The following is a 13,181-nucleotide window of genomic DNA, read 5'->3' as shown; positions in this document are numbered from 1 at the left end:
ACAGGATTTGTGTAAGTGCAGGAGCAAACCGCCAGATTTCTGCGGGGTCCATGTCGCTATACCAGAGGCAGTGCCAGCCTGTTTGGCGCCCTGGGCAAACCCCCTCTCCAGTGCACCTTCTGCCCCCCCTCCCATCCATGAAGTTGTTGATGCTGAATTAACTTTGTAGCTTAAAGACTATGGAAGAGGAACAGGGATGGTTTTTAGGCTTTCAGATCCTGACGATCTCACCTGCAGCATGCCGATGCAAATCCAGGGTTTGCAAAGTTTGTCACGACTTTCAGGGCTTGGAGTTGCCCGCTGAGCTGCTCGTCTGTCATAACTCCTGTAAGACTTCCTTTTAAGCTCAGTAAGGCTGCGTTTCTCTGACTCGCTGCTCTTCTCACCACCCTTGCATCTCCCATTGCCTTTGAAGGAGTCTGAGAGCCGAAAATGGGGATTACAGTCATTCCAAGTGTTTCTGAACTTTAGCTTTCTAGTAGTATGGGAGAGATTTCACTGCAGGAAAGAGGAACATGCAGACCAGCTTCACCAGTATAAGCACCAACGAAAAGCAAACATAATGTGCCAACCAGCTGAGTCCTAATGTGTTTTTGTAAGAGATTGAAAGTGTAAAAAGTGGAATTTACTTCATACTGTTTTTCTTGAAGGCTTATTGCTGAAAGTGGTGCAGTTTGGGATGGGAGGAGTCTTTCTAATGCATATAGAACAACGTGTAACAAAGCATGAAAAGCATGAAATTCAATTTTATGCAAAAACAAATAAATAATATTGTTTTATAAGTGTTAATGGGCAGTATGATGTGTTTTCCAAGTAAACAGTGCCCTATGTTAGCACAATCAACAGCTATGTTCTTACCTTCAGTTATAAAAAAGCTGAAAATCAATGTGATTGATGCTCCTACCACCACATTGTGTCTGTATTTATTTTTTTTTAATATTAGTTACAGCTTGTAGAGTGTTTTAAGTTATTTTATTTAAACATACATTTTTCTAATATTTGTCTTAATGGTTTACTCACACTTGTTTTTTTGTTTGAGGTGCTACAACTACAGACCACGTTTTTTTTTTGTAAGAATTAAATAAAAAAAAAAATTATATTTTGAACATCCTTTGCCCTTGTTTGAGTCTGGTCCCTCACAATCAAGCAAGATTTAAAAGAAAATCGACTTTGTCATCCAGCATCTAGAAATTGAGCTCCTGTCGCTTTAAGAAACTCCTCCTGCGTCCGAAACTTGTGTTTTCTGGAACACAAACATGCCCTTCCTTTTCAGTGCAGGATGCATTTCTTTAATGAAAAGGTTACAACATTTAATTTTCCTTTGGGATCGACAACGCACTTTTGAATTTAATTGAAGATCGGAAGTATGCAAATTAAGTACTTCACAAATCAAAAATAATGGTGAATCATATTCAAATAAATAAATAATTTGCTAAAAGCTTGTGTGAAAAGCTAGAACTGCAAGCACTAAAGAAAAGGTTCCAACCTCTTAATATTGATAATACATTTTATTAATAGGAATCTTTCTTAGGATGCAAGGTGACCTTACATCAGGGGTAGGCAACTCCAGGCCTCGATAGCCGGTCTCCTGCAACTTTTAACACACCTGAGTCAAATAATGGGTCATTAGCAGAACTCTGGAGAACTTGATTGCATTTAGGAGGTGATTCAGCTATTCGAATCAGCTGTGTTGGACCAGGGAGACATCTAAAAGTTGCAGGAGACCGGCTCTCGAGGCCTGGAGTTGCCTACCCCTGCTTTACATCATTTACTGACTACATATTAGGATAATATGTCGTTAGTCTACATGTCGTGACATATGAAGCTCTTTCTCATTGTTGTTGTTTTGCAGGCCTTTTCTGGGAACAGCAATGCAGACAGTGTGGTCCAGCACAACCTCCAGCAGCCTGCCGTCGCTCGCTTTGTCCGCGTCGTTCCTCTCCACTGGAATCCAAACGGTCGGATTGGACTCAGGCTGGAGGCTTACGGATGCCCTTACAGTCAGTTTCCCCCTATTCTACTCTGAAGCCTCTCTGTGCAATATTCATCCATCTGGTGACGTTTTGTTCATATGTTGACTTTATGTATGTTTACCTCTGTTTTTAAAAAAGTCAGAAAACAATTCGTTCAAACCTTTTTATTTATATTTATTTATTTATTTTTATTTCCAATGGAGTAAATATTAAACTTGATCAATTTTCAGAATAGCAAATGAACTATTAGTGTTTTTTACATGCTGGATTGAATGTTAAAACTCTTGTTTGTTAGATTTGTTAGTGAATATTAAAATGCATGTGATAATTAATAAATGTTTATGTTGTAAGGCCTTAGGAAAGTCATGAGAGATTTGAGGCTTAACTCAGACGTCTAAGGTTTGTTGAAGTCAAAACGTTTTTGGCTTCACGATGGAGAGCTCTCCAGAAAATGCACAATGCTGTGAAACTTATTCTTGTATTTCTCAAAAAAGGCGAAAAAGAAGGCAGAAAAAATGAACGCAAAACTTTGTCAGTTCTCCACTCATGTTGAAAAACTCAGTTTTGCGAAATAAACCAATTTCGATATGGCCCAAAAAAACACCCACCTCAGCCAAGTGCCAAGACTTTTTAATCAAACAACAAGAGTCTTTTTTTTTTCATAATTTTCCCACTTTCAGTAAGCTAATTCATTTTCAAAATGTCAAATTGCACATTTCTGTGGTCGATGGAGACGCAGCTGCTGTTGTGATCGTCCTCTTCCAGATTCTGCCTCGGTGAGCTTCGACGGCGACAGCAGCCTCGTTTTCAAGCTGAGCCGAAGACCAAGACAGACGTCCACTAACGCCATCCGTCTGACGTTCAAAGCCGTGAGAAACTCTGGCTTTCTGCTTCACGCTGACGGACAGAAGGAGCTCGGCCTCACTTTGGAGTTGCAGGACGGGCGACTTCTGCTGCTCCTCAGAAAAGGTACGACTCCATGGTTGAAACTCAAGTCTTCGACAGTCATGTGTCCAAAGAAGGTTCCTTTTCCTTTGCTGTTTTGTTTGGTTCCATTGTGAATCCAATAACAATTACAGCCAGATGAGAGAAGAATGAAGAGGTTGTTTTCTAATTAAGAAAAATTGGAAGCTTGGCTGGTTTGTGATTCATCAATTTCCTCCCTTCTTGCAACTGCAGACACTGCAGGTCTACCTCAGGAAACCATCTGTGGGCCGTTTCAATCGCTCAATCCCTGCCTTTCTAATTCCAATTCATTGACTTTAAAAATCACATCATGGGCAACGACTGGCTAATTTGCAGCTGTGTCTGCATTCCATTTGCATTAGTTAGTGCAGGTTTTGCTTCAGCTAACCCATTAAGGTCACTCATTTAGCCTCAGCAGCCGTCAGAAGTCCCTTCGTTCCACTCTGTTTGTCCAGGCTGCCGGAACAAATATCCAGACTCATTGAGGATGTAAAGTACAATCCTGTGGATGCAGCGATGCACATTTATCAAAATGCCTCAGCACATATCAGTGTTCACTTGCACATGTTTGGGTCTTTATTTTGGCACTGTGATTAGTGCGGTTGCAGAAGTGTTTCTGTTGGATTTTCACTTCACTGCACAAACAAATCAAAACATCTCAAAGCCGCTAAATCAATGTAGCTCACAGTAATGACATTGTCACTTTTCATTTAGCACCTTTGATCATTTATCTTTCAATGAAACCAGATAATAAGATGAAAATATTTTAAAAAAAAACAACAACAAAAATCTCTCCTATGGAAGCAAAAGGTTAAAGGTCATGACTCATTCTAGCTGTTGCTGAACGGTGGACTCAACGGGATTTTCAGGAAGGTGTCGTGTTCTCGCCACAGAGTCATAAACACGTTATTCTGCTTTTGTCTGCACAGCAACATGCTCATGTGGGGAAGATCCACCTGTGTTTGAGTCACAGCCGAGCTGTTTGGCTCTGGAGACCATAAATTATTTCTGCAGAGTATAAAGTCTCTCGGCTTTTGAGTTTCTTTTTGGGAGCAGAAAGTTGAAAACGAACAAAAAGGCCGAGTTTGACAACATTCAGTATCGTTAACATTGGTTCGTTGACACAAAAGGAGGTTTGATTTCAGCAAATTAGTTTTTTGCTCTTCTTAAGCCACTTCAGTTTTTGCCCAAATTTGAAAAGGCTTGCTTCCTCCAAAGAGACTCTGTGACATTTTTTAATGAATCCATTTCTCTTCTTTTTTTTCTTTTTTTGTAGATGAATCTCATCAGTAGTGTGATATAAACAGGCAACATACTTTGTCTGTGTGAGTAGCCAACATAGCACTTTGAGACTTTTGTTAATGAAAAGCTCCTTGCAAATTCAATTCACAATCATTACTCTGCCTTGTCTTCTGGATCCTCGGGCTCGGCGCAGGTGAAATTGTTTCGGGTTCACCCCCTGACTCTTTTGCTGCCATAAGCCTCTGAACCTAGTTAGAAATCAAAATTGAATTTTTTGTGTTTTCTGACCTCTGCAGCAAAGGTGCTTCACTTTGCATCTCAGCAAACTCTTTCAGCCTCCGGGGGACGCGGCAGTGTGAGTGGCTGACAGAAAATAATGTGAAAACCAGATTTAAGTGCAGATTTTGACTTGATAAGGCCGATTGTCTCAAAAGTTTTAATCGCCCAATCTTTTCTTAAATCCTGCTCTTCTTTGTTTTGCATTTTGAAAGTCTGCTGACAACCTGGCTGTGATCAATTGCACAAAATGAGACTTTTTTTTTAAAGATTTTAGTTCAAGAGCATGTTTGGCATGTCTTATATTTTGTGTAATTGAGGTTGCATTTGAGGCATAAATTATGACGTGTATCTCTAACAGCGTAGAGGAAAGATGTATATGTTCACTACTTCATACATTACAGACGGAAATCTTTAATGAAAAACAATGCAAAGTACAGCAGTCTGAGTTTTATGCACAAAGATGTACGTAGGTAAATTCTGCGGGTTCTATATGTGAGTTATTGTGTGGGATGAACATCTTCAGCCTTAGCTTAGTATTCAGTTGGCACTGGAGCATAAATCCAGCTTTAGGAGGCGAGACAGCACTGGAGAGCACAGATATGGAGGAAATGGAGAGATGGAATATTGCACATTTAAAGCAAAACGAGATGCCGTAAAATAAAGAAAAGAAAAGAAAAGGAGAACCCTTGATTTATTCGCTCACACAAAGCAGAGAAGGTCAAGTTTCTATCAGAGGTTATTCGAAAAGTCAGTCTAGAGATTCCAAACTGAACATGAAGTTTCCTCATTAAGCCTGCCATCCTGAGCAACAATACAAAACTTTCATATAATGGGAAGTAGAGGATGAAAGAAACAGAAAAATCATCCCAGAAACAAAATCCCAGAATAGGAAGAGGGCTCAAAAATATGAGCGATAGCGTTACCAGGCAGTTTCTGAAGAATTAAGTCATTCAAAACAGCGAATGAAGGTCATAAAACGGCAGAATTATATTTATATATAGTATATGTTATATATAAGTCCTCAAGATCTTAGCATGAAAATATCCAAATCATTTGGAAGAAGCATGTTTGTCACTCGTAGTTAAAGACAACCAGTTTTCATCTCTAGACCTCAGTCTGCTGATTATTAATAAAACGGACATCAGTCTTCTTCTCTCTGTCTCCCACCACGTCTTCAGTCTCTCCCCTCCTTCTGTTGTGACAGATCAATATAGATTAATGATTTAATACTTTCAACTTAGTCACTCTCCATATTTTATTCTTTCTTGTCCAACGCAGACAGCAGGTCCCATTTCAAACAATGTCTCTGATTCATATTTAATGAGTGAGTGCATTTAGCCGGGTCTTCACCTCAGTGTCTCAGCGCAAAAATCTTGTGCTCTGTTGGCACTTTAGGGGACACTTTGAGAGTCAGCGGCGCTTCCTCGTTCATTTATTCATGCTCGTCTGCCTCTTTTCTCACCTCATTTAGTGTTAATCACGTGAAGTAAGTGTTGGCACCGGCTTCCTCTGAGGCTTGAACAGCAAGAGAAGATGAAGGCCTTGTTCCTGAGACAAGATCCCCGGGAGAAACATGTCATTTTTAACCCTTCACTTTCACTTAAAAAAAAAAAAATATATATATATATATCCAGAAATTTGTAGCTTGAGAAGTTATGTTATGACACTCAACAATTTGTTTTTCACACTATGAACACCTTACAAACAAGGATTAACAATTAGGGTGCATTCACACCAACCCTGCTTAGTCCGCTTTAGAGGTTGTCGTGTCATTTCCTCCAGTACTACAGCGCCTCTACAGGCTTGGGGGGTGAACAGGTTTTCCAAAGGATTTGGTTTGTTTGACACAAAGCAGTGTGAAAGCAAACCACATCAGTTTAAAATGCAATAAATGTTGCTACTCTAGTCCCCAGTCGAACCGAATCCACCGAACTATCAAGTGTGAAAACAGCCAGTCAAGCTCTGTGTGTATTTGATGTAATACATTTTTGTTGTACAAATGCAGTACCCTAATTGCCTCAGTCCATGATCAGAATCATCAATTGCTCTCGAATTCTAGGGAATAGTTCCAGACAGAGTCTTGTGTCTCTGGGCAGCTTGTTAGACGACCAACACTGGCATCGTGTCGCAGTGGAGCAACGCGGCAGTCACCTCAACCTCACCGTGGACGACAACACAAAGTGGGCGGAGATCCCAGCGTGGTTCACCCACTGGGATTATGAGCAGGTGAACTTTCAAAATGTGGCTTTATGAGGTGTGCATGCAAAGTATGCTTCCAGTGCAGCTCATGGTTGCATGCTGACATGTTTTTCCTTTCACAGATGACCGTCGGAGCAGATCGGAACCTCGGCTCTCAAAACTCAAATAGAAATTTCCACGGCTGTGTTGAAAACCTTCTCTACGACGGCCAGAACCTGATTGACTTGGCTAAACGGAGGGACCAGAGTGTTACTGCCATGGTAGATATACTTCCAGTAGATTGGTGGAAAAATTCTCATTTTACCTTTAAATGCACAAGATAAAGGATATATAGTTAAATTGCTTATCAAAATTCATTTCAGCTTTATTCACATAGCTCACAGCAACTGTTGTCTCAACGCACCTTACAAAAACAATCATTTGAATTCAGTCACACATTTAAATTAATCCTAGTTATCAAACAATGCAAATCGCTGAATTCATTATTTCAAGTAGTTTAAGAAGTTTCTAAGAAAACCCAGCAGCGTCAAGACACACATCTAGAATAATGCAAGAAAGTAAAAAAAAAAAAAACTTTCAGCTCATTCAAAGTTGCTATTTGTGGTACCAGATACCAGTTCTTTTCTCTTTTTAAATAGTCGGCAGAAGCACAAATTATGAAATGCTGCTTCAGGGTTACGATTATAGTTCTAGGGTTTGGCATTAACTAGTAATGATGAGGATTGTTTCTAGGCTTTAAGCTACAGAAATGAAAGAAAGTCAATGGAAAGTCCCTGTGAAGCTAAACAACATCATGTGTGCATGTGTGTGTTTGGTTATTGGATTGGCTCAAACTGCTTTGCTAATCCCACACAGAGCTTTGGGAATTAATCAAATGTTGCAGCTTGACGTAAAAAAGGACAGCTGGTCTTCCTGCTGGATGTGGCGCGTCACATTTGTTGCTCTAGCAGAACCTGTGCAGCAGATACGATATCTCACGTCTAAAAGTAGGATAATCAGAGGAGGAATGTCTTCCATCAATTTTCTCAGCTCTTCTCCATCATGTTTCTCTCTTTGTCTTTTCCTCATCTGACTCAGGGCAACGTGACGTTTTCCTGCTCCGAACCGGTCCTCGTCGCTGTGACGTTCACGGGCCCGTGGAGTTTCCTGCGGTTGCCTGGGGATGCAGGTCTGCATTCGGCGGGGATCTCGCTGGGGCTTCAGTTTCGGACGTGGGACACGGAGGGGCTGCTGCTGACCTTTGATCTCCCGAAGCGAGACGGGACGGTATGGCTACACCTCAGAGATGCCAAAGTACTTCTTCAAATCCACAAGGCTGGAAGGCCCCCTGTGGAGCTAAAAGCAGGTCAGTGTGGCCCCCTACAGGGCTCAATCCAGAGTTTATTGCTTGCTTGCTTTGGAAAAAGCGTCCGGTATGAGCAAATACTCAACACCAGAATGAAGTGGAAGAAAATCCCCAAATATGTAGATTTGCTTTGGCAACTCTGCTCGCCGTTTAAACAAATTTTTCAGATTTAAAATAAGAGTCCAGAACAAAACAAGATATTTCACATATACATATAACAAAAGCCTTGTTAGCAAATATAGGAAACTTGCACAAAGACTTGCTTAAGGCAATTCATGCAATGTGAATAGTAAGGGACCAAGAATTCAGCCCTGTGGTACACCAACATTCTCTTTCTACCGACAGTTTAAGAAGAAAAAAGTGATTCACATACTTGAGGAATTGTATGTTATGTAACGGAGAGAGTGGATAACGCAGGTTGCTTCTAGACCTTTCACATCCACATGTATCACATGTGCATCTGGAGGTTATATGAATTGTTTTTGTCACAGTAGAAAGGTGAATAATTGTGAAAAAAAAACATGCAACTGCAGGCTCATGCTTGAATGACGGTCAGTGGCATTCGGTGGACTTGAAGTCACGACAGCATCTGACCGTCACAGTGGATGGGACTGAAGTTGCCTCTGCAAGCCCCACATACCCCATCGCTCCAGGAGGGCAACTTTTCTACGGCGGTGAGCGGAGCTATGCTTCCTTAATAATCTTTTAAACATGGCAGGTCTGACAGGTACAGCGGTTGGCTTTTATTACTTTAATAACACAAACATTTCTGTAAAGACTATGTCAAAGTTCTGGGTATTCCTGATTTTTTTTTTAGAATTTGCCTTGAATGGACCTTTAAATTTTCAAGCAGGCTTCCTTGCATTTTTTTTAAGTGGTCTTGCGCAATAGCAGCATGTATAGATGACACCAATCGAAGCATGAAAGCTGGCACAACTCACCAGATGAACAATCATCCTGTCTCAATGTACCAGGGAACTTTATTTAAACTAGATTTCCAAGGAGTTGCATGGAAATGATTCAACATTTATTTTACTGCATTAATGCACAAAAAAAAAATAATACAAAAAACCCCACAAAGATGACATCGGTTGGGGAACATAGCTCCAACAGGATTATTTTCAAAGAACCGAAGTTTTTTGGCCTGATATCCACTGATGAACTTTTCTTATGTGCACACTCTGCAAAGCATGCTGTCAAGGTTAGCTACATGTTCTGAAATAAGTAGGAGAGAGCTCTGCGAGACCTTCAGAGAAGCCAAGAGTGCTCTAAAAGAGCCTTGTGCTGTACAGCATGAATAAATTTAGGATTTTGTTTCATTTTAAGGTAATTCTGAGGTGTAGATTTTAAGGTGCCATTGCTGACATCGCCTGTAACAGCTGCAGTCATGCAGAGCGACTCAGATTGTTTCGCTGACAACTGTGGTGTACGATGATGGAGAATCAACCAGATGTTCAGATTTAAACCAAACGTCAGGGCGATTTCATGCTTTTCTCTGGACTTCACTGAGAGTCATATTGAGTCATGTTTTACTCCGAGGTTGCCCGGCCGACGGGACGGGCCACCCGTGCAGAAATCCCTCCAGTACTTTCCACGGATGTATGCGTCTCCTGTCGGTGGGAGACGAACTGGTGGATCTCATCGAGGTCCAGCAGAGGCTGATGGGAGATTACAGCGACCTCCAGATCGACATGTGTGGCATAGTAGACAGGTGAGGAAAAAACGTCATTTACATCGAATGTTGTAACATTTCTGCAGTCTGATTAACAAAACTGTTAACTCCTTTAGTATTTGTTTTACAATTGCAATTTCAAAAATCCAACTGCTTTTGAACTTATTCAACTTTCTATGTCCGAACTGCATTAAAAGAAACAAAATCAATTTTCCTGGACAATTGTATGCATTGTGCAGTTAATTGAAGACTGTTTTTGTTCTTGTATTATTATTGCATAGTCTTTTAATTCAGACTATGGGACTATGGGAGGAGTCAAATAGCTCATTATTGAAAACTCACATGTTTTATAAATCTGTCATAATTCGGTTTAATGACATTTTTCTCCCATCTGAGGCGACTGATCATTTTCTTACTTCTGCCTATGCTGCTGAAAATGTCAGGACAAACTCTCCTGCAGGATTTTGCTGCTTTGTTACACAGAAACCTAACATGACATTTGACCTTTTCTGAATCATTCGGTAAATATTAGCGATTTCGTCTTACAATCAACGTCTGATTGATCATGTGTGTGCTGAGTTCATCGGTGGTTTGACATCTTGGCTTATGAAAAAGTTTGGAGGTCATGCAGATAAACAAGGCGAGAGTCAAATGGAAAGATCTTCATCATGCATGTACTGTAGCTAAATTCAAAGGTGGGGAAAAAATAAACCTAAAAGACAAAGAACATGTTTGCTCGACTGTTCGTAAACTAATTTAAAAGTCGTTCACGTCGATTTCCATGTCCACAAGGACAAAAATAAGGCTGAAGCTCTAAGTATATATAGAACATTGGCTTGGAGGATGATAGTATCAGCACATATTTAAGTTTACTAATCAGCCTGGACCGGATGATAACCTCTGCTTCGTCTCCCCCAGATGTTCCCCGAGTTACTGTGAGCATGGAGGCAGCTGCACTCAGTCGTGGAGCACGTTTGACTGCAACTGCTCCGGCACCGGCTACGGTGGGGCCACGTGTCACAGCTGTAAGGATGTGTTGAGTTCTGTTGCTTAGGACAGAATTCACTTGATGTGGGAATGTTTGCATCGGATTCTCCATGTTTCCTCTGAGGATGACGAGCTCTGATGAGCTGTCATCCTCAGAGGATGGCATCAGAACATGAAGAACTTATATATAATTTAATATAGAATTTATATATATATATATATATATATATATATATATATATATATATATATATATATATATATATATTTATTTATTTATATTATATTATTTATTTATAATCTCAGCAATATACGAGCGGTCCTGTGAGGCCTACAAACACAGAGGCAACACATCGGGGTATTATTACATCGACGCTGATGGTAGTGGACCCATCAAACCACAGCTGCTGTTCTGCAACATGACAGGTAGCTCTCACACACTCACACACACACTCACACACACACACACACACGCATCCAATCACAGTATGTCATCACTCAGGTGTCCAGTCTCTCTTTCTACAGTCAGCGTTCCTGCCTGTCCTGGATCTTTAAAGGGAATTTCTCACTCAGGCAGAATATTAAAAAAAAATGTGTGCTTTTTTTTTTGTTGACACAGAAGACAAGACGTGGACAGTGGTCCAGCACAACAACACAGAACTGACCAAAATCCAGCCGTCCAGAGAAAGAAGCCAGCATCACTTTGAATACGCTGTGGACGAAGAGCAGCTAATGGCGACCATCGGCCAATCAGAGTACTGCGAACAGGAACTGGCTTACCACTGCAGGAAGTCCCGCCTTCTCAGTTCGCCAGGTGAGGTTTGACAATCAACTACAGCAAGAGTGCGAGGGAATCGGATGAACGTGAAGAATGATTTCAGTGATCTGATTCTGATTTTTAGGGTCACGGTTGGATTTAGAAACAATCCAGAGATTTTGTTTAATTTCTCTCAGTTTATATTCAAACAAAATAAGTTTGGGCATAAAATGACCCTTTGCTGGGTTAGCTTAGCTGCCTAGCTTTATCGTAGATTTAAAACAAAAAAATTAAAAAAAACTATTCAAAATATAATTTTACAAAAGATTAAGCAGACTAAAAATGATTTTTGAGCATTTTGAGTCAATTCAGAATTTCCACGACTAAATTGCAATTCTGTATTTATTTTCTTCCTGCACCTCTAATCTAAATTGGCCCAGATTTGCACATCACTGCATCCCTATAAAATATCAATGACAAATCATTTCCAGACGTCTAATAGCTGTCAGGATCACTGAAAGTTTAAGGACACAACTCAAAGAGACTTTCAGAAGTAGAGCGGTCAGTCTGATCCCGTCTGTCCACCCTGTCCGTGTGCTTCAGAGGGCGGTCCGCTCAGCTGGTGGGTCGGAGGGCCCGGCGCGGGACAAAGGCACACCCACTGGGGCGGGGCCCTTCCAGGCAGCCAGCGTTGTGCCTGCGGTCTGCAGGAGAACTGCCTGGACCCCAAACGCCACTGCAACTGTGATGCTGACCGCACTGCGTGGTATTTTTACTTTTTCAGGCTTTTTTTTTTAACACTCAAAATTTTCAACACTTATCCAGGGTTTTTCCTTGTCAGATGGTGCATGTTGGTATTTCTGTTAATTCGGTCCTTCTTCTTCCCGTCCACCGACTCTCTGTCCATCCAGGTCCAGTGACTCTGGTCTGCTGACCCATAAGGAGTCCCTGCCTGTCAGATCGTTGGTACTAGGGGATGTAAAGAGACCAGGATCAGAGAGCTCCTTCCAGGTGGGACCTCTGCATTGCTATGGAGACAGTAAGTTAGTGATATCACATCATAGTACAGTGTGTGAAGCACCTCGGTTTTTATATTTCCTGATTTCTGTTTTTGTAACTAGTCTTCGTTTTTGTCCCGACTTTTTAACAGAAAGTTTCTGGAATGCTGCGTTTTTTGCCAAGGAAACGTCGTACCTTCACTTTCCCACCTTCCACGGAGAGCTGAGCGCCGACGTCTCGCTCCTGTTTAAGACCACCTCATCCTCCGGCGTCCTCCTGGAAAACCTGGGCATCAGAGACTTCATTCGACTTGAACTCAGCTGTGAGTAAAATCTGAGGAGTCGGATGGCAAATCCCGACTTTCCTGCGATACGAGTACAGATCGAGGAGCGCGGATCATCCGAGTTCCACCGGGATCCTGCTCAGCGGGGGGTGATGGGCTCACATCAGACTCAGGCTTTCTCATCTTTAAAAGATGCTTCCTTTTATACCGCGTGTGGAGAAATCGCTGAGGGTATAACGTATTGAGACACCTGGGTGTGATGTAAGTCCAAACTTAACTGTGACAATAATTTTGTGAGAAAGTTCTGAGACAGTTTTTTTTTCTTTCTTAAAAAAATAGTTGAATGTTAAATTTGATTTTGAAGAAAATCTGTACAATGATATAAAAATGAAAAGCTAAAAGCATTAGCTCGTATTTATGACCATTCTCCCAGAAAAACATTCATAAGGTCAGACTCGTTCTCCCAGTATGGACAGTAG

At 41.1% G+C, this 13,181-nt stretch overlaps 1 protein-coding gene across 1 annotated transcript in view; it reads left to right on the top strand.

Moving 5' to 3' along the window:
* The window catches only part of LOC129359644 (contactin-associated protein-like 4), a 31,528-nt gene that overhangs the window by 8,313 nt on the left and 10,034 nt on the right, over window positions 1–13,181 (top strand). The window contains exons 4-16 of the mRNA XM_055029420.1: window positions 1,853–2,000; window positions 2,739–2,942; window positions 6,520–6,686; window positions 6,782–6,919; window positions 7,737–8,004; window positions 8,538–8,678; window positions 9,544–9,715; window positions 10,595–10,701; window positions 10,970–11,089; window positions 11,283–11,477; window positions 12,024–12,186; window positions 12,332–12,459; window positions 12,571–12,741. Coding sequence (XP_054885395.1) covers window positions 1,853–2,000; window positions 2,739–2,942; window positions 6,520–6,686; window positions 6,782–6,919; window positions 7,737–8,004; window positions 8,538–8,678; window positions 9,544–9,715; window positions 10,595–10,701; window positions 10,970–11,089; window positions 11,283–11,477; window positions 12,024–12,186; window positions 12,332–12,459; window positions 12,571–12,741 — 2,122 coding nt within the window. The remainder of the gene's footprint in view (window positions 1–1,852; window positions 2,001–2,738; window positions 2,943–6,519; window positions 6,687–6,781; window positions 6,920–7,736; window positions 8,005–8,537; window positions 8,679–9,543; window positions 9,716–10,594; window positions 10,702–10,969; window positions 11,090–11,282; window positions 11,478–12,023; window positions 12,187–12,331; window positions 12,460–12,570; window positions 12,742–13,181) is intronic.

The sequence above is a fragment of the Poeciliopsis prolifica genome, unplaced genomic scaffold (assembly GCF_027474105.1).
Source record: "Poeciliopsis prolifica strain line A6 unplaced genomic scaffold, Auburn_PproV2 SCAFFOLD005, whole genome shotgun sequence".
Classification (NCBI taxonomy): domain Eukaryota; kingdom Metazoa; phylum Chordata; class Actinopteri; order Cyprinodontiformes; family Poeciliidae; genus Poeciliopsis; species Poeciliopsis prolifica.
Note: the sequence above shows the minus strand (reverse complement) of the source record. Positions and strands in the feature narration are given on the sequence as shown.